The sequence below is a fragment of the Heptranchias perlo genome, chromosome 14 (assembly GCF_035084215.1).
Source record: "Heptranchias perlo isolate sHepPer1 chromosome 14, sHepPer1.hap1, whole genome shotgun sequence".
Lineage (NCBI taxonomy): Eukaryota > Metazoa > Chordata > Chondrichthyes > Hexanchiformes > Hexanchidae > Heptranchias > Heptranchias perlo.
The window spans coordinates 62,360,538-62,385,002 of NC_090338.1; the positions used below are offsets into that span (position 1 = coordinate 62,360,538).

General features: G+C 44.6%; 1 protein-coding gene across 1 annotated transcript in view; it reads left to right on the top strand.

The window, feature by feature from the left end:
• LOC137332578 (slit homolog 3 protein-like) overlaps nt 1-24,465 on the top strand; it is a 612,265-nt gene that overhangs the window by 324,460 nt on the left and 263,340 nt on the right. The window contains exons 6-7 of the mRNA XM_067996507.1: nt 7,162-7,233; nt 22,945-23,016. Of these exons, the coding sequence (XP_067852608.1) occupies nt 7,162-7,233; nt 22,945-23,016 (144 nt within the window). The remainder of the gene's footprint in view (nt 1-7,161; nt 7,234-22,944; nt 23,017-24,465) is intronic.

Sequence of the window (24,465 nt, forward strand, 5' to 3'; positions counted from 1 at the left end):
CCTAATCACACAGCCCACTCAAACTAACCCCAATCACACAGCCCATTCACACTAACCCGAATCACACAGCCCATTCACACTAACCCCAATCACACAGCCCATTCACACTAACCCCAATCACACAGCCCATTCACACTAACCCTAATCACACAGCCCATTCACACTAACCCGAATCACACAGCCCATTCACACTAACCCGAATCACACAGCCCATTCACACCAACCCTAATCACACAGCCCATTCACACTAACCCCAATCACACAGCCCATTCACACTAACCCCAATCACACAGCCCACTCACACTAACCCTAATCACACAGCCCATTCACACCAACCCTAATCACACAGCCCATTCACACTAACCCCAATCACACAGCCCATTCACACTAACCCCAATCACACAGCCCACTCACACTAACGCTAATCACACAGCCCATTCACACTAACCCCAATCACACAGCCCACTCACACTAACCCTAATCATCCAACCTATCCATATTGGCCTTAACACATGGCCGTGACTAAATATCCAGATTACACAAACTATTAACGATGCATATCGCAATCATTCAATTAGACTAACCTTAAACACGCTGGGCCTGCAGCTTTTATTATACTAATCCTCATCACAGCAACTGTAATGATATACTGTCCCCGTCCCACTAAATTCATTTGCTCCCTGTGACATTTTGTGCCCAACAAGGTGAAAGACTGGGATAGCAGTATTTTCGCACGTTTGAGCCCAGTGCTGGTAACATGCAGTTTCAGCTCAATTTTCCACAGGCTAGAAAAGTTAAGCTCACTCCATACTGCTCCATCAAGCATTCAGCTGTGGAATGTGTGTTCAACTCCAGCTCACAGTTATCAGATAAAAGACTTCTCTCTCTAATGGTTCTGGAAATCCCAAGAGGAATGAGTTTAGGGAAGTCTTAACCCAGCTCCTAGTGTGGGTCTGCGTGTAATGTGCTTTAAATTGTCAGTGTCGCTGAGAAACAGCTTCAGGAGCCAGAGCAGGAAATGGAAGTATCACATCAGAACAGTGCTGTTATGGGACTGAGATTTAAGCATGTTGTTGGGACAAAGTGGAAGAAATTTTACACTGCATCTGACCCATGCTGTGCTTGATGAGTCATTATAGAGAGAGGTTTTTTTGCATCTAAATCATGCCAGACCTGGCCTGGAATTCCTTGATAGAGGGCTGGTATCATGGATGGAAAATCATGGACAGCGCGCCCGAGATTTCCCACCATGCACTGGCAGCAGGCGTGGCTTCCTACAGTAACACACATTGGTAAAATTGACCTTACCTGCCAAAGCACTCCCTGATTACTCACTTTTTTTATTCGTTTATGGGATGTGGGCATCGCTGGCGAGGCCAGCATTTATTGCCCATCCCCAATTGCCCTTTAGAAGGTGGTGGCGAGCCGCCTTCTTGAACCGCTGTCGTCCGTGTGGTGAAGCTTCTCCCACAGTGCTGTTAGGAAGGGAGTTCCAGGATTTTGACCCAGCAACGATGAAGGAACGGTGATATATTTCCAAGGCGGGATGGTGTGTGACTTGGAGGGGAACGTGCAGGTGGTGTTGTTCCCATGTGCCTGCTGCCCTTGTCCTTCTAGGTGGTAGAGGTCGCGGGTTTGGGAGGTGCTGTCTAAGAAGCCTTGGCGAGTTGCTGCAGTGCATCCTGTGGATGGTTCACACTGCAGCCACAGTGGTGAAGGGAGTGCATGTTTCGGGTGGTGGATGGGGTGCCTATCAAGCGGGCTGCTTTGTCCTGGGTGGTGTCAAGCTTCTTGAGTGTTGTTGGAGCTGCACTCATCCAGGCAAGTGGAGAGTATTCCATCACACTCCTGACCTGTGCTTTGTAGATGGTGGAAATGCTTTGGGGAGACTGGAGGTGATTCTGACCTGCTGTTGTAGCCACAGTATTTATGTGGCTGGTCCAGTTAAGTTTCTGGTCAATGGTGACCCCCAGGATGTTGATGGTGGGGGATTCGGTGATGGTAATGCCGTTGAATGTCAAGAGGAGGTGGTTAGACTCTTTCTTGTTGGAGATGGTCATTGCCTGGCGCTTGTCTGGCGCGAATGTTATTTGCCACTTATCAGCCCAAGCCTGGATGTTGTCCAGGTCTTGCTGCATGCGGGAACGGACTGCTTCATTATCTGAGGGGCTGTGAATGGAACTGAACACTGTACAATCATCAGCGAACATCCTCATTTCTGACCTTATGATGGAGGGAAGGTCATTGATGAAGCAGCTGAAGATGATTGGGCTTAGGACACTGCCCTGAGGAACTCCTGCAGCAATGTCCTGGGGCTGAGGTGATTGGCCTCCAACAACCACTAGCATCTTCCTTTGTGCTGGGTATGACTCCAGTCACTGGAGAGTTTTCCCCCTGATTCCCATTGACTTCAATTTTACTAGGGCTCCTTGGTGCCACACTCGGTCAAATGCTGCTTTGATGTCAAGGGCAGTCACTCTCACCTCACCTCTGGAATTCAGCTCTTTTGTCCATGTTTGGACCAAGGCTGTAATGAGGTCTGGAGCCGAGTGGTCCTGGCGGAACCCAAACTGAGCATCGGTGAGCAGGTTATTGGTGAGTCAATGCTGCTTGATAGCACTGTTGACGACACCTTCCATTACTTTGCTGATAATTGAGATTGGACTGATGGGGCAGTAATTGGCCGGATTGGATTTGTCCTGCTTTTTGTGGACAGGACATACCTGGGCAATTTTCCACATTGTCGAGTAGATGCCAGTGTACTAGCTGTATTGGAACAGCTTGGTTCGAGGCGCTGCTAGTTCTGGAGCACAAGTCTTCAGCACTACAGCCGGGATGTTGTCGGGGCCCATAGCCTTTGCTGTATCCAGTGTTTCTTGATATCACGTGGAGTGAATCGAATTGGCTGAAGACTGGCTTCTGTGATGGTGGGGTATCGGGAGGAGGCCGAGATGGAACATCCACTCGGCACTTCTGGCTGAAGATGGTTGTAAACGCTATAAAATACAGCAATAAAAATAATAAGTTGCATGCAAGCAGGGAATAAAACGCGACAGGAAAATATTTGTGCAAAATAGCCCAACAGATAGTGAACTGAGCTTTTCGAGAAGCCTTTTACTCATTGACGTTGTCAGATAAATAGCACTTTCTATGCCCCAACAAAGGAAAATGAATGCTTGCACACGTGCAATGTCTTCATGACTTTATTAATAGATCTTCCCGACCAGCGAATACACTCCTATCCCGTATGTATGTACACATGTACTGTATAAGTTCTCTAGATGGATACTTAAACAGACAGACCAAAAGAGACTGAACATATCAATCAGGCTGGCGAATTGAGACTGAACACGACTGACTGACTAATACAGAGGGACCGAGAGGCATACCATGGCAGACCGCAACTCAAGTCACAAGAGGAGCTAATCTTCTCTCATGAACCCTTTTCAAGTATTCTGCCAATAGTTGTACTGTATTACCTGTGTGAGTTTTTAAATTAACAACTCGATACTTCTGAAGCTGGGGACTGGGAAATAAACCCACTGGTGGTGTCACTGCTTCATCATGACTTTGATGGTTTCATTCGTACTGATCTGGGACCACGTAAGGTGTTGAATACCAATGGGAATTGATAAATCTCTAATTAATGAGGCTGACTTTGACCCACTGTGGCCCTAGCTGAGGTCAGCTAACTTAGTGCAGACCAGAGGTGAAACCTGGAATCTTCTTTGTCTATATGGCTTGATACCACACCACAGAGTGTGTTCCCCACTCAGCTATTGGAGATGTCCCCTACACCAGTGTTTATTTAAGATAAATAGTAATTAATAGCTTATACAGACATGCATTTACTTATAAGATAAAAGGGAACCTTGGAAAAAAAAAGTTTGGAAAATCTTTTTGTTTGGTTTGAGGAGAGCAAAAAACCAGAAGAGCCATTTGTTATTTTGGGGGAAGATTACTTTGGTCACCACGTGCAACATCAGCATAAGTCAATATATTATTGCAAATCTTGCCTCTGCTCTCACTCTCCACAAGCATTACTTCTTCTAACACTTTTAGTGTTGACATTTATAATAGGTAAACTGTATGCAAGCATTTTATAATGGAGAAACCATGTTGATTATAGTTAGCTGTCATAATTTGTTGATGAACCAATCAAATCACTCAAAAAGCTTTTTGAAAAAAATGTTGGTGGCCATTTTCCTCAGTAATTGACGTTTCAAATATCCAAAATAAGGCAGTCAATAAAATTTAAATGATCAAAAATAACACATTTTATAATAACATGACTACATTTACCCATTAAATTATCTTCTGTGTCTTTTAATACCTTAATTGGGCCGAAGGGCCTGTTTTCATGTTGTAACTTCTAATTACAACATTTAATTCAAGGCCTCAGCCTGTCCAAAAAGCCTGGGCTTCATCTGGATATTTTTACCTCACAACAGTTGGGAAGAGGGTTCAACCATAATTTCTGAGTATGCAAACAGTGACCAACAGGTGTAGAAAGGTGCATTCCATCAGCATGGAAGGGTTTAAGAGTTTCTTAAGCTTTTTCCAAAAGAATTGAAAGAAGCTGAGGATTGAATTCTTAAAGTTTTATTTCAGGCAAATGATTTAACAAATGCTGTGCATTTACTATGAATTGTTCAGACAAACAATGCCTGAGATCAGCAGTATCTGCGATCATACTTTCTTTGTTGACCATGAGAAAATAAAATAAAAAGTTTGTGTATAGAATGGATTTTTTTAGTCACTCGCCTTTTTTTATTTTGTTTATTAAAACAGTTGAAAAAATATTTCATTGAGCCATTCATGACGTTTACAGAAATTATTTTAGATATAAAAATTGTGAAACTGCACAAATGATGAACTTTTGAGAATTTTATACTGTCATTTTTACTCGCTGATGAAAATTTATGTTTATTAAAGACTGTATGAGTCAGCAATTTCACTAATGGAACACAAAGATACATTCTGGAATATAGCAGGAGTACATAACAGGAAATTATATGCCCCAACCTGTGAATTTTTCATCCATTAATTTTACTTTTAAGGCAGGAGAGTAAAGTGAGGAACTGCTGATGGTGGAGAAAGTGGTAGGTGAAATAATTGAGGGCACAAAAGGGGCTATGGAAAGGTTGGGGGTGGCAGCTGATGGGCAGGGACATGGTGCGATGATGGCATCTGATGGTCTGATGGGGCCATCCCAATAATGGCAGAATCTGTCTCCCTTTAGATCGTATTTCCAGTGCTCTCTGAACCCAGACTGGTGCTCTTCAAACACCCTTCCCCCAATTCTCCCATATCTGAAGATCCTTCTCTTTGCAGAAAATAATCAAGAAGGCTAATGGAACGCTGGCCTTTATATCAAGAGGACTAGAGTACAAGGGGGCAGAAGTTATGCTGCAGCTATACAAAACCCTGGTTAGACCGCACCTGGAGTACTGTGAGCAGTTCTGGGCACCGCACCTTCGGAAGGACATATTGGCCATGGAGGGAGTGCAGCGTATGTTTACTAGAATGATACCTGGACTTCAAGGGTTAAGTTACGAGGAGAGATTACACAAATTGGGGTTGTATTCTCTAGAGTTTAGAAGGTTAAGGGGTGATCTGATTGAAATTTATAAAATATTAAGGGGAACCGATAGGGTGGATAGAGAGAAACTATTTCCGCTGGTTGGGGATTCTAGGAGTCGGGGGCACAGTCTAAAAATTAGAGCCAGACCTTTCAGGAGTGAGATTAGAAAATATTTCTACACACAAAGGATGGTAGAAGTTTGGAACTCTCTTCCACAAACGGCAATTGATACTAGCTCAATTGCTAAATTTAAATCTGAGATAGATAGCTTTTTGGCAACCAAGGGTATTAAGGGATACGGGCCAAAGGCAGGTATAAGGAGTTAGATCACAGATCAGCCATGATCTTATCAAATGGCGGAGCTGGCTCGAGGGGCTGAAAGGCCTACTCCTGTTCCTATATTCCTATGTTCCCAGTGATCACGGATCCAAGAGTATGCATGTGTTCCCAGAATCTCCCCCTCTGGTGTTCTTGCATTCCCCCTCCCAATGCTTATAGGCCCTGGAGCCCCCCTAAAGTACTGCTTTGCCCTACTTTGTCTTAATACTACCGAGCCCTCTTCCCAGTATTTCCAGATCCCAAGGCTGCCCCAATGCTGATAAGTCAGTGTCTCTGGTAGTACTACTGGACATAACATGTGTTCTTAGAAAACTTCTGAATCTCTTTATACAGCGCAGATCTACTAGTCCATTAAAAAGAATGTGCTTACAATTTCACTGCTGCTCCCCACCTTGGCCTCCCACCATTGACATCATGCACGAGTGATGTGATGGTGCATTTTGACATGATTTACATCACTGCGCTGTGTGTTGGCAATTCTTTTTCTTTTCATTTGTTTACAAAGAACTTTTTCATATCGATGGTGCCCCTTTAAAACAGGGGCTGTTTGCCCCAAAATATCGCATTTTTTTTTCTTTTGGAAGGCAAACCCCTCACAGAGGGGAAGGAGTTGATGGTTCACTGTCAGGGCAATGTGGTAAGCTGTTGGCACACAGCATAATTAGTGAATATCAAATGAGATTTGTTGGGCTTAATTTGGAGTGCGGTGTACTCTGTGTGCACCCTGACAGATCAGCGCAGTGATTGAGCACTCAGTATTGTGTCAGGGACTTGTCAGGCAGACTTCGAGACAGCCTCCGAAACCAGGAGAAACGAAGGGAATGAAAAAAAAATTCTGGTAGGTCGTCGAGGGCAACTGTGTGACCTCGAGTGATTTAGAAGCCTTTACTTTTAATGAAATGGTTTCAATGACAGGACAGTAAAAGCCTGTAATGGATTAGGCCACCTAATGTAATGAAATTACTCCCTCTGCCTTTAAAAAACTGCGCAATTAATATTTACGGAGAGCTGATAGGCTTCTGTGCTCAGTGCGAGGCTTCTCATTCGGTGAAGGGGAAAGGCAGTGTGGTGTGCAAGGCCAGAGGAAGCCTGATGTTACTGGGTGGCAGGCTCAGTTTTACTAGTGAAGGGGATGTAACAGTGACGAGGAGGTCCGGAACCCCTGCCTGCTGAGAAAGGGGGCTTTGTCTTCTCGCTGCCCCCTCTGATGTGTTCTTTGTTTTTTTTTTGTCTAACAGGCAGCTGGACAACAACTACGTAAGTTGTATCGAGGATGGAACCTTCAGAGCCCTGCGCGACTTGGAGATCCTGTAAGTGGACCTGGTCTCTCTCTCTTTTTTTTCTCTCCTCCTCCTTTCCTTGTGTCTGCAGTTTGTCTCTAATCTTGCCAAGCATTAACCCATTCTGAGTTGGGAAGCTTCCTGCATGTGCTGGAGCTGAACCCAGTCCACTGGGCAGGGACCCATCGCTGAGACTGCTAACGCGATGCTCTCTTCCCTCTTCACTTGTATTTAATAAAGCCTCACGGTATATCGTAATCCAGGAAAGAGGCACGTATGAGATAACGTTACTCAATAAAGAAAAATATTCAAAAATTTGTCTTAAAGAGGGTTAAATTCAAAAAAATAAAAGTTGTTTGCAAGTAGAAAAATGCACGGTAAGAAAAATAATCTGCCCAAAATGGAGGGTGAGGATGGAGGTGGGGAGAGTTAAGCCATTGGCATCCAATTTCATTTTTATTAATAATTAAGTCCTGACTTTTTATATGAATGAGATATCCCCAGATCCTGTTAAAACTAAAGTCTGAATTACACTTTGAATGATGTAATGTTATGTGTGAAAGTGCCTTTTTATGAGGGAGGGGGAGGGCAAAGTTTTGGTTTTTGACCCTTCAGACTTGCGTAATTAAACAAACTCATGCATGAGTTAGAAATCGTTAAAAGTCTTGCAGTGTGATTTCTGTTGGTTACTGCATGTCACTTCTAATTGCTAATATTTGAAATTCTAGGGATTTTAGGAGTCACCCCTCTCCCGTCCCATTCACAAGATCTAGAGTGGGCATTCTGGGCGCTCACAGACTCTCTGGGATTTTACAAGTTAGGCACATGTAGGACAGACTGGGACATTTAAATGGTTAATGGAATGCCTAAGTTTTCAAAAATGACTTTTTTTTCCGTTGTGATACTTGAATGGAAGTGTGATGATGTCACGAGCAGCCGATATTTTTCACTCAGGTGTCAGGATATTTCTGGATTTCACTTGCTGTCGTAGTGACAGACAGTGTGTGCAATGCAAAGCTTAAACTGGGGCACTGAGACATCCAGCATCCAGTGCTGGGAAGGGAACCCTTTTGAACAAGTGAAATGAGCCCAGCAAATGGCTTGAAAATTATGTTCTCCAGCATTGTATTTTGTTAAATGTGCTTTTCAAAAATAAAATATTTGCTTGTGAATTTCATGCCAGTTTCTTAACCCCCTCAACACTCCCCCACCCAAAGCAATAATTCAGTGCTCTGCGTTCTGTTGCAAGCCAGCAGCTCCTGATTAGCGAAGTGAGCAGGAAAGGCCAGGAGTAGGGCATCCAATGTCATTTTTACAAATCATGTTTATCATTAGCTTTACAGCTACAGTCTACATTTGTCCCTCTCCCTGTTGTCAATGGGAGTGTATGCTAACTGTTCCTGCATTGGAATTGTTTTCCTTTAATGAGCCACCAGGTTTGGTGACCACAATACCCTTGAAATTATTCCAACAAAAAAAATCACTTCAATGCTAGGAGTCTCTTAAGTGGGCATTGTCCACAATATAAAGCACTTGGTAAACCTCTTTCTCTTTCTTAGTTTGAGAGGTTATAACTAACAGGAAAGACTGGGCTGGGGCTATGTTCTCTGGAAAAGAGAAGGCTGAGGGATGACCTAATAGAGGTCTTTAAAATTATGAAGGGGTTTGGTAGAGTAGACGTAGAGAAAATGTTTCCACTTGTGGGGGAGTCCAAAAATAGGGCTCATAAATATAAGATAGTCACTAATAAATCCAATAAAGAATTCAGGAGAAACTTCTTTACCCAGAGAGTGGTTAGAATGTGGAATTTTCTACCACTTGGAGTAGTTGAGGTGAATAGCATAGATGCATTTAAAGGTTTGTTAGATAAGTACATGAGGGAGAAAGGAATAGAAGGATATGCAGATAGGGTTAGATGAAGTAGGATGGGAGAAGGCTCATGTGGAGCACAGTCCAGTTGGGCCGAATGGCCTGTTTCTATGCTGTAAATTCTATGTAATTCTGTGTAAGAAAGGAGAGACGTCAGAAAGCTGTGCGCCATTTCATTCTCAGCTGCAATAACATTGTTCACAGATGACGCAATGATACATTTTAACGTGGCTTAGTCCATCAGATCTTGGGACTGCAAACAAGGAAAGGTTTCTCAGACATTTTACCTTGAAGATTGTTTTCCATAGATGTGTAGGCTTCACAAATGTATAAATACAAGTTCAGACACAGGGTGGACGTGGATAATGTGGACACCATAAAGGCGGCAGGGTGTTACCACTTTCAGTTGAAAAAGACCTCTTTAGGAAGTGTAGCACATGCACGAGCTACAGAATCCTTAATAATGTTCCTCTGGTGATGTTAAATTTTTAAGTCCTCCGTTGGTAAAAAATATGTTCCTGGAGTTTTTTCTTCCGAAGATGCTGTAAGTTTCTTTCACAGTGATAGTAATTTTAGGTGTGCGTATTTGTGCTTCTGATTGCCTCTAATCCTGTCAATCATAGAACTAGAATGCAGGAATGAAGGGGGGAGGCTAGTAAGATGAACATAACAAGTGTGCAAATTCCAGAAAATCGATCTCTTTCCCAATCACCTCCCCCACCGCCCCCCCCATCCCACCCTCCACAGTTCATTGCAAAAGGTTACACAACAAGGAGGAAGGAATGTTGAAATGGACTTGGGGGAGGGTGGGGGGTGGGAGTACCAAGAGCGTAGGGTTGCTGAAAATAAATGCAGCTCATGGAGGCTGCTGTGGCTTCAGTTGAGATAGATGCTCACTTAAAGGGGCCAGCTGCTGATCCACTGACGAACACCTCTTAAACCCCACAGTATTTGTCTCAGAGAATCAGCTGAGTAACAGTAATCCCATTAACTGTGCAATGCTTTCAGATTCTGATTTATTAATGTAAGGGATTGTCCAAAATTTTTATGGTACAAAGAGCTCCCTTTTTGCTTTGCTGTCTCTCTGCCAGTATTAGACAGCAGAAATGATCACTTTTGTTTTTTTTTTGCCATGGATCAATAAACCCCTTTATCAATCTTCTTAATGCTTTTATGAAAATATTACTGCTGGCACCCTTGGTCCATTTTATTGTTTAATAGAAAAAAGAAAAGAAAAGACAAGTTGTTTCCTTGGCAACGTCAAGCTGCAGAAATAACCGGTGCAGTGAGGTGACCCTAATATCAGAGGCAGCAAAAGCTAACTGTTTCAAAGCACGCTAGCCCAACACTGATAACACATAGCCCCCCCGCCCCATTCTGATCTGCAATGTACGGCACAACCCAACACCAGTCTCTGCGGATGTCATTGTCCCACTATTACTCTGAGTCGCTGCTCTAGCGGGAGAAAAGCGTGGGGCTAAAGCCTTGGGTTTGGCCTGCGGACATTGAGTTATCCGCATAGTCACTCCATTGCTTCCTCCTCCTGTCCACGTTGTGTTGAGTCCATTGAAGGTCTGGTGCTGGTATTGGCAAAGCCGCTGTGAACCAGTTGAGTAATGTGTAACTCCTGCCCCTCCCCCCCCCGCCCCCCCCGCGCTCAAATTGCTGCGGTAAAAAAGAGCCCGGGCGTTTTTTTTACCGCAGTGAGAAATCAGTAATGAACCCCTGATGTCAGCATGCTCGGACCAGCATAAATCTCCGCAGTCGGGAGATGGGAGGGGAAAACGCAAAGCGACTGAAGGGAAAGCGGCAGCACGGAGTGCAATGCGCTGATGTAACCAAAAAAAAAAACCGGAGGCAAAAGTCATGATGTTCAGGTCTACCACATCATCTTTACCTACTCGGATCACAGCACTGTGCAATCGCTCGGAACCCTTTTACCAGGAGAGGTACGTTGTCCAGGAATTTTGGGCCAGTCCTTATCTGCGAGGGCTTGAAGCAGCCTTGCGGGTGCATGTTCCACTTACGCTGCTTGTGCCGTTAAGATAAAATGAGGAATTAACCAAGATGTGATTTATTTCTTTACTGTATGCATAGTCCTGCTAAGAGTAAGAGTTCATAGGTGAGGGATGTAGACTCTTGTCTGCGGACCCCACGTTAATTAAATCGATCCTGTTTGGTTATATACTCCCTCCGCCTTAAATGTTGTTGCAATTTTCCTTTGGATGTTGTGTTCCAAGAAGCAAATTGGTAATTGGCTCAGCTATTTGAACATAATCCTACTCTAATATCTAATGTTAATATGCTAATGTTAATAATACATAATGCATGTATTAATAAGTAAAAGAAATTTAATGAGTTTTTTTTCACTTGTATTCGAATAATTTATGAAAATGGCTTTGAAAATCTTATTGACACTGGTATTGAGGGGCTGCCTGTGTATTCTTGTTTTTCTTTTACTGTGGCCGTAAACAAGCATTGCACTGCCTGGTAACCCGATGATCCTGGGATCATTCCATCATCGATAACTAATTTTTAAAACGGGGTAAAATATGATTTAAAAATACCTTATCTTTTTGTCTCTATCGAATTTTGTGTAATTCGTACCAGTTTTGGTATTCCTCCGCATGTCTTGCCTGATGTCCGGGGGTGCCTGCAGGAATGCCTGCCCATATTAAGCATTAAGCCACCTATACCAGATTCTCACTGTGCTGAGGCAGCTGACCTCAGCTGGACCAGCAGAAGGGGTGCTGCATTCGGCCTCAATGGGCCTGGGATAAGGAGGGCTATAATCAGCCAGCATCCCCTGTCCCTGAGCGCTATCCAGTGATCCCTGCTGGAAGGGCGTACATGAGGACATTGGCCGTGAACGGAATCAAGCTCAGCTTTGATGCCTTCCAGTGTGAGATAGACGGCCGTGGTCATGGTCTAGGCTCGTTCACAAAGAGTAGCATTGGGGGCGAGGTGCCAGTGGGCTGCCAGTGTCTGTTTAGCTATAGCCCAGCAAGAGTAAACGTGGGCCAGGCAGGTCTGGGGAGAAAATTGGAAAACAAGTTCTGATATTGATGTTTTTCAAATCACTTGATTTGATTGCAGGCACCTGTTGCCCATTCTGAGATTCTCATCAACAAAATGCAATAATCACTATGAAATACCTAAATATTTTTATATTTTATAACCAGTAACGAACTTGTAATATGTTCCAATTTGGGTTGAGATTACATTGATTAAATACATGCAGAGTTTATGATTCATCTCTACCACTCAATCAGTTACTGCTTTGCAGCACACTATGGACTATCTAATATTCAATTTAAACAGTGAGTGCTCATGACATAGTTGGTGGAATTAGCTGGGAGTAGTTTTTGAGCCCAATATTGCAACAGAGCTAAAGTAATGAGCATGGCACAATCCTAAATTGATATGTATTTCTCTACTGATGTTAATCCAGCTCCCTCACACTGTCAGACTCAGTAACTCCTCCCAGCCAGCACCCTGTGTTACTGACTGTATCTCTACTGATGTTAATCCAGCTTCCTCACACTGTCAGACTCAGTGACTCCTCCCAGCCAGCACCCTGTGTTACTGACTGTATCTCTACTGATGTTAATCCAGCTCCCTCACACTGTCAGACTCAGTAACTCCTCCCAGCCAGCACCCTGTGTTACTGACTGTATCTCCACTGATGTTAATCCAGCTCCCTCACACTGTCAGACTCAGTGACTCCTCCCAGCCAGCACCCTGTGTTACTGACTGTATCTCGACTGATGTTAATCCAGCTCCCTCACACTGTCAGACTCAGTAACTCCTCCCAGCCAGCACCCTGTGTTACTGACTGTATCTCCACTGATGTTGATAATTTCATTCTACTGATGTCATAGTTCATTGCGGTCCTAAATTGAAATCTTTCATGTACTCATCTCACTGACGAAATATTGAGCGATTTAAAAAGTAGGATTTACCTTTTTAGTGGTGGGGTGGGTGGGGAGGGTGCTGGAGCACTTTCCCTTATAGAAATAATGGTGGTTTGTTGTAAACCTTGTTTTACGTGACTTACATCCTTAATAACCTGCTCTAAAATGTGGCTCAGCCCTTCAGTTGACTGTTGAACTTCAAAATTGAGAACATGGTCAGCTTCATTAAATCTTCTGGTCATCCTTTCCTCTTTTAAAGAGCCATTTATCCCTTCTCTGTTGATCTATTCTGGTGTATTTAACAACAACAACAACTTGCATTTATATAGCACCTTTAATGTGGTAAGACGTCCCAAAGTGTTACATAGACAGATTAGAAAATCAAGTGAGTGTTATGGTGGGAGTGTCACCTTTGTTTTTGCAGGGTGATTGATCCCAATGGCTTCCTTGCATGTTACATCTTCTGCCTGGTGTCCTAACCCATGTGTTGCTCCGCTGGTATATTTGAGCCCAGAATGTTCCATCACTTGAGCATCAGGGATGACTTTAGCTGCCTCATTTCTGCCCTGCATTCTGGGTAGGACGATGTCACTGTGGAGCGGTTTGTATTCTCCCACTGTGCCATCCTGCTACTCACAGAATTTAAATCAGTCACATTGAGAGCAGAAGACTATGAAAGAATGTACCCGCAATGCATGTTTCTAATCGGGGCTGCAATCCTAACCAGAAAGATGACAGCCATCTTCTGCCAGGTGACAGTAGGGGCATATTTGTATCAATTAATTTGAAGTTATGAACAAGTTGAAAGGACTAAAACAGCATGTAATTTAAATTTGATTTTGATATTCTTAAACCCCTTGTTTGCAAAATCCCTTTTTCCTGTGAGTGTGAATGTTGGCTCCTGATATGAGGGCTGATGGTCGTTTCTCTTTTGTGAGTCAGTGTCTGTTAAAAGATATGTTCCTTTATCTTTTCAAACTGAATTTCTTTTTGAACTTATTAGGTTGATATTTTTAAATTGAAATATCTTTTCAGTTTAATTTTAAAGCATTCTATTTGCTGTGTTGACTTTTGACACTCACACACTCGGAGCTCACACCATCATAGGCTCCTCCTGTACACACACACGTCGAACACTGCCACACTTCCCTTCCACACTCACACACTCGGAGCTCACACCATCATAGGCTCCTCCTGTACACACACACGTCTAACACTGCCACACTTCCCTTCCACACTCACACACATATTTCCTCTCTTACATATTTACACTCCCAGACTCCCACTATTCCAGGCTCAGACTCGAGGACGTATGTACATCCACACTCCCTCTCATGCATACACTATCATGTTCTCACTCTCATACTAATTTATTCCTCATGTTGCCTCTCCCACTCTCACGCACTCAAACTCTCACACGTTCACACACATTATCACTCTTGCTCCCCTCACTATTCAGTTTTTCTTCACACACACACACACACACTATGTGTCTTTCTTCAGTCTCACTTACTTTTTCTCATTGCCTGTGTCACTGTGTCTCACTTGCTCACATTACTTCACATTGATTCATTTCTAAGTATTTCAGATCGACTCCCCCAGCTCTTATTCTGTACTCAGGGAAGAGGCTTGGGTGACCCCTTTGCTTGACTAACACTGACACTGACTGGTTCAGGCAGCAAAGTGAGCTCTCAGCAGCATCACTGCAGGAAAGGGCCAGTGTGTCCAAACAAGGGAGGATAGAACAAAGGACATGTAGGATATCTTTTAGGATTGATTTCAGTGGTAAATGAAGAGCACTGATGGTACATGTTGTAAGGTCAGACTAAGCCCATCTCATTCCCAGTGTTTTGCTATGAATTGCAATCTCACTGCGGTTCGAACATTTCAAATAAGGAAATAGTGACTATTAAAACAATTGTGTGGGCTTGAACCACTCCTGGAGGCCCGCTAAGTAAATAACACTCTCACCTCTGAGTCAGAAGGTTGTAGGTTTAAGTACCACTACAGAAACTTGAGCACAAAATCTAGGTTGACGCTCCAGTGCAGTACTGAGAGAGTACTGCAACGTTGCACGTTAAACCGAGGCCCCGTCTGCACTCTAAGGTGAACTTAAAAGATCCCATGGCACTATTTCGAAGAAGAGCAGGGTAGTTATTCCTGGTGTCCTGCCCAATATTTATCCCTCAACCTACAGCATTAAAAATAAAACAGATGATCTGGTCATTATCGCATTGCTGTTTGTGGGACCTTGCTGTGTACAAATTGACTGTCACGTTTCCTGCATTACAACAGTGACTTCACTTCGAAAAGTACTTCATTGGTTGTAAAGCACTTTGGGACGTACTGAGGTTGTGAAAGGCGCTATATAAATGCACGTTCTTTTTTTTTTACAAGCCCCCCTGCCACCACTCAACCTCCCATCTTGCAGGAGCGGGTTTAGACCAGCAGCAAGGACCACCCTAAACCAGACAAAGATAGTGACTCCATCCATCAGGACCAATAGTTAGGCAAAACACACTGTTCTACCCTTGCTCCAGCCCTTTTCACTAATTACATTATCCTTCAAACGCACACTGTTCCTAGCATAGGCACAGCATAATGCATCATTGTATGCCTTCAGCAAGCACCATGCAATTAATATTCACAATGGCTATACCAAAATATGATCTGTATTTAAACATCTGAAAATCGATTTTTTAAAAATTGAACAACACAGTGGGGTTCTAATATTGAGTCCAGTGATGAGGGGACCAGTCAAGTTGATTGCTTTGTCTTGGGTGATGTTGAGCTTCTTCAGTGTTGTTGCAGCTGCACCCATCCAGGCAAATGGTGAATATTCCGTCACACTCCTGACTTGAGCTTTGTAGATGGTGGAGAGGCTTTTGGGAGAGGAGCCACTCCTCACAGAGTACCTAGCTTCTGTTCTGCTCTTGTTGCCACAATGAAGATAAAGCTGGTCCAGTTAAGCTTCTGGTTAATGGTGACCCTTAGGATGTTGATGGTGAGGGCCTCAGTGATGGTGGTGCAATTGAAGATCAGCGGGAGGTGATTGGGCCTTTTCTAGCTGGTGATGGTCATTGCTGAGCATTGATATGACATGAATGTCACCTGCTACTTGCCAGCCCAAGCCTAGGGATGTTGTCCAGGTCCTGTTGAAGACTGACATGGGCTGCTTCATTCTTGAGGAAGTTGTCAAAGGAGCTGAGTGCTGTAGAATCATTAGTGAACAGCCCCAGTCCTGATCTTATGACAAAGGGAAGGTCATATAATGGAAGTAGCTGGAGATGGTTGGGCCAAAAGGTAGTGCCCTAAAGAACACGGGCAGAGATGTCCAAGGGCTGTGATAATTGGCTTCTGACAACCACAGCCATCTTCTGGTGTGTCAGAAAAATCTTTGGATTGACTGGAGTCTGGTGGTCTCCTTGTTATGCCATTTTTGAATTGCTGGTTTAGAGACAAGCATTTTGGACAGAACTTCTCTCGTAAGATCAAAGAATTCTGCTCCAGAGACCACATGTAAGAGGAATGCTGCACATAATCCACTATTCCCATTCATGGTGTCACATGAGGTGAAGTTCTGCCGAAAACATCTGTTTTTGCTTTGCTTCTATTCAGTAGCAGTAAAGGGTAAAATAGTGTGGCCAACTGAGAGACACCAGTAAACTCCCAATATTTGTGACTTCCCATCACCCTACATCCCTGCTCGCATCGTATGCTCTTTCAACTCTGGTTTACTGTGCGTTTCCCCTCTTTGGCTCTCAGGGCGCCCTCCTGAGAGTGCAATGTATCTGGCAGAAGGACGCATGGATAAGACATCTGCCTCTCAGGGTGATGACACATCTAGGCAACCTAGCTGCCCCCCTCAAAGGACTGAAGAAGTACATGTAGCAGGGGGGGACCACTTGTTATCGGACATGGGAGCCATCTCGGGACCCTGCACAAAAAGTTACATGGACACGTCTAAGCTACAAGGCCCCCTTAGACGATCAATAGCCTGCCACCGCACTTACTCCAATACACTAACCCTAACGCACAAGGGTACCACTTAGAAGGAGCGGAAGTGAATAACACACACCACACAGGCTCACCCAGGGGAAGCAACAGGGTGGAAAACATTGATGCCACATAACACTTTTCATTTTTAGGTGAGATTTTTAAATTTTATTTCACCTTATGGCAGAGTTTCTTTCAGAAAGTCCATATTAGAGTAATAGCAGATGGAAGGCTGGTCATTCATGATACTTGAGGTGGAGTTGATCAGAACGAATGGCATGTATTTCACCACTATATGATGACAAATTGGGCAGGACTCGTTGTGCCTTCACAACGTTAAACATTTAATTGAAAGAGTTATCTGTGAATGGCACACTCCTCTTCCTTCTGCAAGTCTCCTTCTTCCACTTCTTCCTCATCATGTCCTGTGGTACTGGTTGGCCATGAGCCTCCTCATCCTATTGCTGCATGGTAATTCCCCTTTGTATTGCAAAGTTGTGCAAAATGCAGTAGGTTCGAGACCCTTGCTGGTCTATACAGCAGAGCCCCTCAGTCTAAGCACTGGGATCCTTTACTTCAACATACCTATGGTATATTAATTCTGATGGAAGGACATACGTTGTTGTATGTACATTCGTCTGGTGTTCTGGGGTTAGGTAGGTCACCAGTCAGAACACGAGAGTAGCCATCCATCTAATTTCCATATTCCTTCAAATAAACCTGGCATGCTCGATTGCCTCAAAATGTAGGCATCATAGATGCTTCCAAGTTATTGGGTATTAATTTGCATGATCAAGTTCCTAAAATCCAACACCATCTGGACATTAATAGAATAGAAACCATTATAGGCCACATAGGCCTATAATGGTTTCTGGGGTTAGTGTAAGGGGCTCATTTGACTATATATGGGTGCAACCTATGATGCTCTGCACCCTTGGGCTCCATGCCACCAGGCAACAGTTTTGTGGCCTGATGCGCTGATCCCTGCTTTCTTCTGATGAAGGTATTGTTCTTTGCAAACAAGGCCGCTGTCACTTGCTTAATGCATCTGTGGACAACCATCTGTTTAGGCGTATGTCATCAGTAATGGCTTGGAAGGATCCAATGGCTTAAAAGTTCAATGGGAAGTGATGTCTCTGTGGTAGAAATTGTTTGCAGGTTGGACTTGAGGTAGTGTAGCTTTATGACAGCATCCCTTGTGAGGCAGAGGTGTTGAAGACAAGTCACCTCTGACCTGCCCAGGAAGGATTGTCTGGCTCAGTAGATGTGGGTCCTGGGGTAAGAATGGGTGCCTGAGCTGTAGATGCTGGTGGAACTCTGCCTGTGGAATCAATGGCTTCAGAAGAGAAGCAGTGAAAATTGGAATAAAATTGGTGCTCATTGACGTGCCTTTTCAGCTGAAATCGACCGGGAGGTAGCTCAGTCTGCACAGTTGTCCCCTCAAGAATTGCTCTTCCTCCTCGAAATAAAGGTAAATGAAGATCTTGCAATGCAAAAAGGTCAGGCCACAAAATGTGATGCGCCAATGAAAATGCTGATAAAGAAATACAATAAGCAAGCAGAATGCAAGCTTTCAACATTGAAACATGCTAACCACATTTATGAAGCCAGCTTATGCCACCCAGGCAGCCTCATGCGGGTGAGCACACAATGGGAAAGGAGACCTCTCTCAAATGATAAGATTCAGTGTACGACCCATTGCCATACATTTGCACGATATTTGAGGAGGTAATGAGGCTCACACTGGATGGCAACTCCAAAACCCTGCAAATCCAGTGTATAACATGTTGGGTGGACAGACCTCTGACCCAAGCCCGCATCTCGCGAGTCTCCACACCTCTCAGTATTGGCCCAATGATGTAATTGAGTAGAGTAAAGTTCCCCTTTAAGAAATATAGCAGCTTTGATTATATCAGATGGGTAGAAAAACATTATTTTGATTTTTGAATGTACCAACAAATGAAAACGGAGAAATTATCATAATTGTAAAATTGTCTTAAAAGATACAAATCGGCAGGGATACATCCAACAGTTTGTTAAGCCCTGATTGTGACAATTTTCCCTCGGATTATTTGAAGCAGTTGGGTAGCCAGGAGATGCCTGGTGTTCGTAATTGGCTTTTGGATACTAAGTGTAATATCATTGTGTTAAAGCAATTACATGCTGCCGTGGACACACAGCGTAGATTACATGCGCTGGGACACACTGAGCATTGATGAATCGGTCACCTGACTGCAGGAGACAGAGGGACATGTCAGGCTTATTAGAGTGATTGTGTGGACTGAGCTACTTCTCCAGCCGATTTCAGATGAAAATGCGTGACTCTAAGCACCCACTTTTTTTCCTCAATTTTCTCTGCTTGTGTTCATACTTAGAGTTCCACCCGTGCCAGGTACCCTCTGGTGCCTTGTTCAGGTAGCTATTATTTAGATGTGAGCTGAAGCATTGAATGTTGGCAAAGTATTCTATCGTAAAACCATTGAAGCTTACGGAACAGAAGAACATAAGAACATAAGAAATAGGAGCAGGAGTAGGCCATACGGCCCCTCGAGCCTGCTCCGCCATTCAATAACATCATGGCTGATCTTCTACCTCAACTCCACTTTCCCGCCCTATCCCCATATCCCTTGATTCCCTTAGTGTCCAAAAATCCATCGATCTCAGTCTTGAGTATACTCAACAACTGAGCATCCACAGCCCTCTGGGGTAGAGAATTCCAAAGATTCACAACCCTCTGAGTGAAGAAATTTTTCCTCATCTCAGTCCTAAATGGCTGACCCCTTATCCTGAGATTATGATCCCTGGTTCTAGACTCTCCAGCCAGGGGAAGCAGCCCTAACCTGTCAGCATCTAACCTGTCAAGCCCTCTAAGAATTTTATATGTTCCAATTAGATCACCTCTCATTCTTCTGAACTCCAGAGAACATAGGCCCACGGAAGGAGCCCGTTTGGCCCATTTTGTCTATCCCTGTCTGGCACAGTAGGAGGTGCAGTGTCTGGTGCAGTAGGAGGTGCTGTGTTTGGTGCAGTAGGAGGTGCCGTGTCCATGCAGTCGGAGGTGCTGTGTCTGGTGCAGTAGGAGGTGCCGTGTCCATGCAATAGGAGGTGCTGTGTCCATGCAGTAGGAGGTGCCGTGTCTGGTGCAGTAGGAGGTGCCGTGTCTGGTGCAGTAGGAGGTGCCGTATCTGGTGCAGTAGGAGGTGCCGTGTCTGGTGCAGTAGGAGGTGCTGTATCTGGTGCAGTAGGAGGTGCCGTGTCTGGTGCAGTAGGAGGTGCTGTATCCGGTGCAGTAGGAGGTGCTGTATCTGGTGCAGTAGGAGGTGCCGTGTCTGGTGCAGTAGGAGGTGCTGTATCTGGTGCAGTAGGAGGTGCTGTGTCCATGCAGTAGGAGGTGCTGTGTCCATGCAGTAGGAGGTGCTGTGTCCATGCAGTAGGAGGTGCTGTGTCCATGCAGTAGGAGGTGCTGTGTCCATGCAGTAGGAGGTGCTGTGTCTGGTGCAGTAGGAGGTGCTGTGTCTGGTGCAGTAGGAGGTGCTGTGTCCATGCAGTAGGAGGTGCCGTGTCTGGTGCAGTAGGAGGTGCTGTGTCTGGTGCAGTAGGAGGTGCCGTGTCTGGTGCAGTAGGAGGTGCTGTGTTTGGTGCAGTAGGAGGTGCTGTGTCCGGTGCAGTAGGAGGTGCTGTGTCCGGTGCAGTAGGAGGTGCTGTGTCCGGTGCAGTAGGAGGTGCTGTGTCTGGTGCAGTAGGAGGTGCTGTGTCTGGTGCAGTAGGAGGTGCTGTGTCTGGTGCAGTAGGAGGTGCTGTGTCCGGTGCAGTAGGAGGTGCTGTGTCCAGTGCAGTAGGAGGTGCTGTGTCCGGTGCAGTAGGAGGTGCTGTGTCCGGTGCAGTAGGAGGTGCTGTGTTTGGTGCAGTAGGAGGTGCTGTGTCTGGTGCAGTAGGAGGTGCTGTGTCTGGTGCAGTAGGAGGTGCTGTGTCTGGTGCAGTAGGAGGTGCTGTGTCTGGTGCAGTAGGAGGTGCTGTGTCTGGTGCAGTAGGAGGTGCTGTGTCTGGTGCAGTAGGAGGTGCTGTGTCTGGTGCAGTAGGAGGTGCTGTGTCCGGTGCAGTAGGAGGTGCTGTGTTTGGTGCAGTTGGAGGTGCTGTGTCCGGTGCAGTAGGAGGTGCTGTGTCCGGTGCAGTAGGAGGTGCTGTGTCCGGTGCAGTAGGAGGTGCTGTGTCCGGTGCAGTAGGAGGTGCTGTGTTTGGTGCAGTAGGAGGTGCTGTGTCCGGTGCAGTAGGAGGTGCTGTGTCCGGTGCAGTAGGAGGTGCTGTGTCCGGTGCAGTAGGAGGTGCTGTGTCCGGTGCAGTAGGAGGTGCTGTGTCCGGTGCAGTAGGAGGTGCTGTGTCCGGTGCAGTAGGAGGTGCTGTGTCCGGTGCAGTAGGAGGTGCTGTGTCCGGTGCAGTAGGAGGTGCTGTGTCCGGTGCAGTAGGAGGTGCTGTGTCCGGTGCAGTAGGAGGTGCTGTGTCTGGTGCAGTAGGAGGTGCTGTGTCCGGTGCAGTAGGAGGTGCTGTGTCTGGTGCAGTAGGAGGTGCTGTGTCTGGTGCAGTAGGAGGTGCTGTGTCCGGTGCAGTAGGAGGTGCTGTGTCCGGTGCAGTAGGAGGTGCTGTGTCCGGTGCAGTAGGAGGTGCTGTGTTTGGTGCAGTAACTGTTCACTGTTTGGCGGAACAATATAATATTGACGGGAATGTATGGAGCAGCCAATAAACTGTGGTTAAATTGGAAGTGGGGAATTAAAATGGAAAGCGGCTGGGGGAGTGGGGGAGGTACTTTACATTCAAAGACTACATTTTGTTTTTTTTCCCTCCCCATTAGATAAATAGAACAAAATCACTTTCCATTGAGTGACTTCCACTGCACTGGGCAAACTGTTAATGAACACTCTTTTATTATAACATTTGGTTTGAGGAAACTAACTAAGTGGTGGGTCAGCAAATTGTCTTTTCATCTCTGAGATTTGAGTTGTAATCTAATCCAGACTAAGGGATGGAAGTCTCTCTCTGCCAGCTGTAAAGGTAATAATGTAAATGAGCTAGTGTTTTCTCAACCTCGTTTCTGGCGGGAACATAAAGCTGCCGACTCTTTGGTAATTTTACTCAGAAAAGATGGTGTATGTAAAGATGGACCCTGCTGGCTTTGGGTAGGGTTAGAGGCATCCACTATATCGAAACTAGCTGTTAAGTTCTTCATTGTAACAACTCACCTTGTTAGGGATATGACCCACATGTGGCTAATCGGGAATCCAGATATGATAATTGAATTTCTGATTAGTAAATAAAAAATGAGTAATGGATATTGTCGTTGAGCATGTGAACTCAACATTCATATTCACACAGCGTGACCATGTATATTTTAACCTTTTTGTTGTTTAACCAGAGGACAAAAAGCAGATTGTGTGAGTGTTTTTTGATTGTCTTGAGTGCTTTAGTTCCTTGGTTACTGAATGCTAGTAAATGTTTGTTGAGTGAATATACACATGTGAAGTGTAAGGCATTTTCCACTAAAATGAGTGCATGTGGCTAAAACAGTGCACACCTGTGGCTAGTCAACAATTTCTGTTGGACAACATTGTGCTAGAATTTAGATTCGTCATCCTGCTTGCCAAATTCCTGATCTCAGTTGAGTGTCTGAGGAAGGCAGAGCACAGGGGCTGCTCATTTCCCTACCATGATTGATGGAGGGACATTTCACTCCAGGCTCCTCTAGCATACCACCTAGTCACCAATTGCAGAATAGAATAGGCTGAGGCTCAGCAATATGACAGCTGTTTGGTTTCTTGGTCAAAGGACGATGCATGGCTGAGGGAAGTGTAACCTTTAACAAAAGAGGGAGGCCAAACCCCCTGATATCACTATTAACTGTGCAGTGTTTTTTTCCCCTTTTGGTATGATTGCTCTGAGATAAAGTTGAACTTGTTCCTTTCCTTTTCAGCACCCTCAACAATAACAACATCAGCCTCATCCCATTGACTAGTTTCAACCACATGCCAAAGCTGAGGACTTTGTAAGTATTTGCGACATACACTGCAACTTTTCAAAAGTTAGAGTCAAATTTGAGTGTTGTGAAGTGGACGGATACATATATATATATATATATATATATGCATTCAATATCCTGGGCCAATGGGTTCCAACATTAGTCCTTTCACAAGAGAATGGTTTTTTGGGTTTGGAAATAGAGGTTCGGAGAATCTTTTTGTACACAGGGCTGTTTGTTTCTGGTTGGGCAATCCATATTCTATGTTGGCAGCAGAATCCATGACCGCTTTCAAAACAGAAGTGAATAAATATTTGAAAAAGAAAAATTTAATAGGGAATGGGGAAAAGGCAAGAAAAAGGGAGAGGGTGAATAGCTCCTTCAGAGAGCTGGCACAGGTGATATGGGCCGAATGACCTCCTTCTGTGCTGTGAGTTTCTACGATTCTGGTTGTATCGCTGTTACATAAGGACATAAGAAATAGGAGCAGGAATAGGCCAGATGGCCCCTTGAGCCTGCTCCACCATTCAACAAGATCATGGCTGATCTTCTACCTCAACTCCACATTCCCACCCTGTCCCTATATCCCTTGATTCCCTTAGTGTCCAAAAATCTATCGATCTCAGTCTTGAATATAATCAATGACTAAGCCTCCACAGCCCTCTGGAGTACAGAATTCTAAAGATTCACAACCCTCTGAGTGAAGAAATTTTTCCTCATCTCAGTCCTAAATGGCCTTATCTTGAGAGTGTGACCCCAAGCTCTAGACTCTCCAGCCAGGGGACACAACCCCTCAGCATCTACCCTGTCAAGACATTTAAGAATTTTATGCGTTTCAACGAGATCACCTCTCATTCTTGTAAACTCAAGACAATATGGGCCCATTCTACTCAATCTCTCCTCATAGGACAACCCTTTCATCCCAGGAATCAATCTAGTGAACCTTCGTTGCACTCCCTCTAAGGCAAGTATATTCTTTTTTAGATAAGGAGACCAAAACTGTACCCAGTACTCCAGGTGTGGTCTCACCAGAGCCCTATATAATTGCAGCAAGACCTCCTTACTCTTATACTCCAACCCCCTTGCAATGAAGACCAACATACCATTTGCCTTCCTAATTGCTTGCTGTACCTGCATGTTAACTATCTGTGATTCGTGTACAAGGACACCCAAAGCCTTCTGAATACCAACATTTCTTAGTCTCTCATCTTCTAAAAAAATTCTGCTTTTCTATTCTTCCTACCAAAGTGGATAACTTCATATTTCCTCACATTATACTACATTTGCCACCTTTTCGCCCACTCACTTAACCTGTCTGTATCCCTTTGCAGCCTCTTTGTGTCCTCCTCACATCTTACTTTCCCACCTAGCTTTGTATCGTCAGTATTACACTCTGTCCCCTCATCTAAGTCATTGGTATATATTGTAAATAGCTGAGGCCCAAGCACTGATCCTTGCGGCACCTGCCAACCCAAG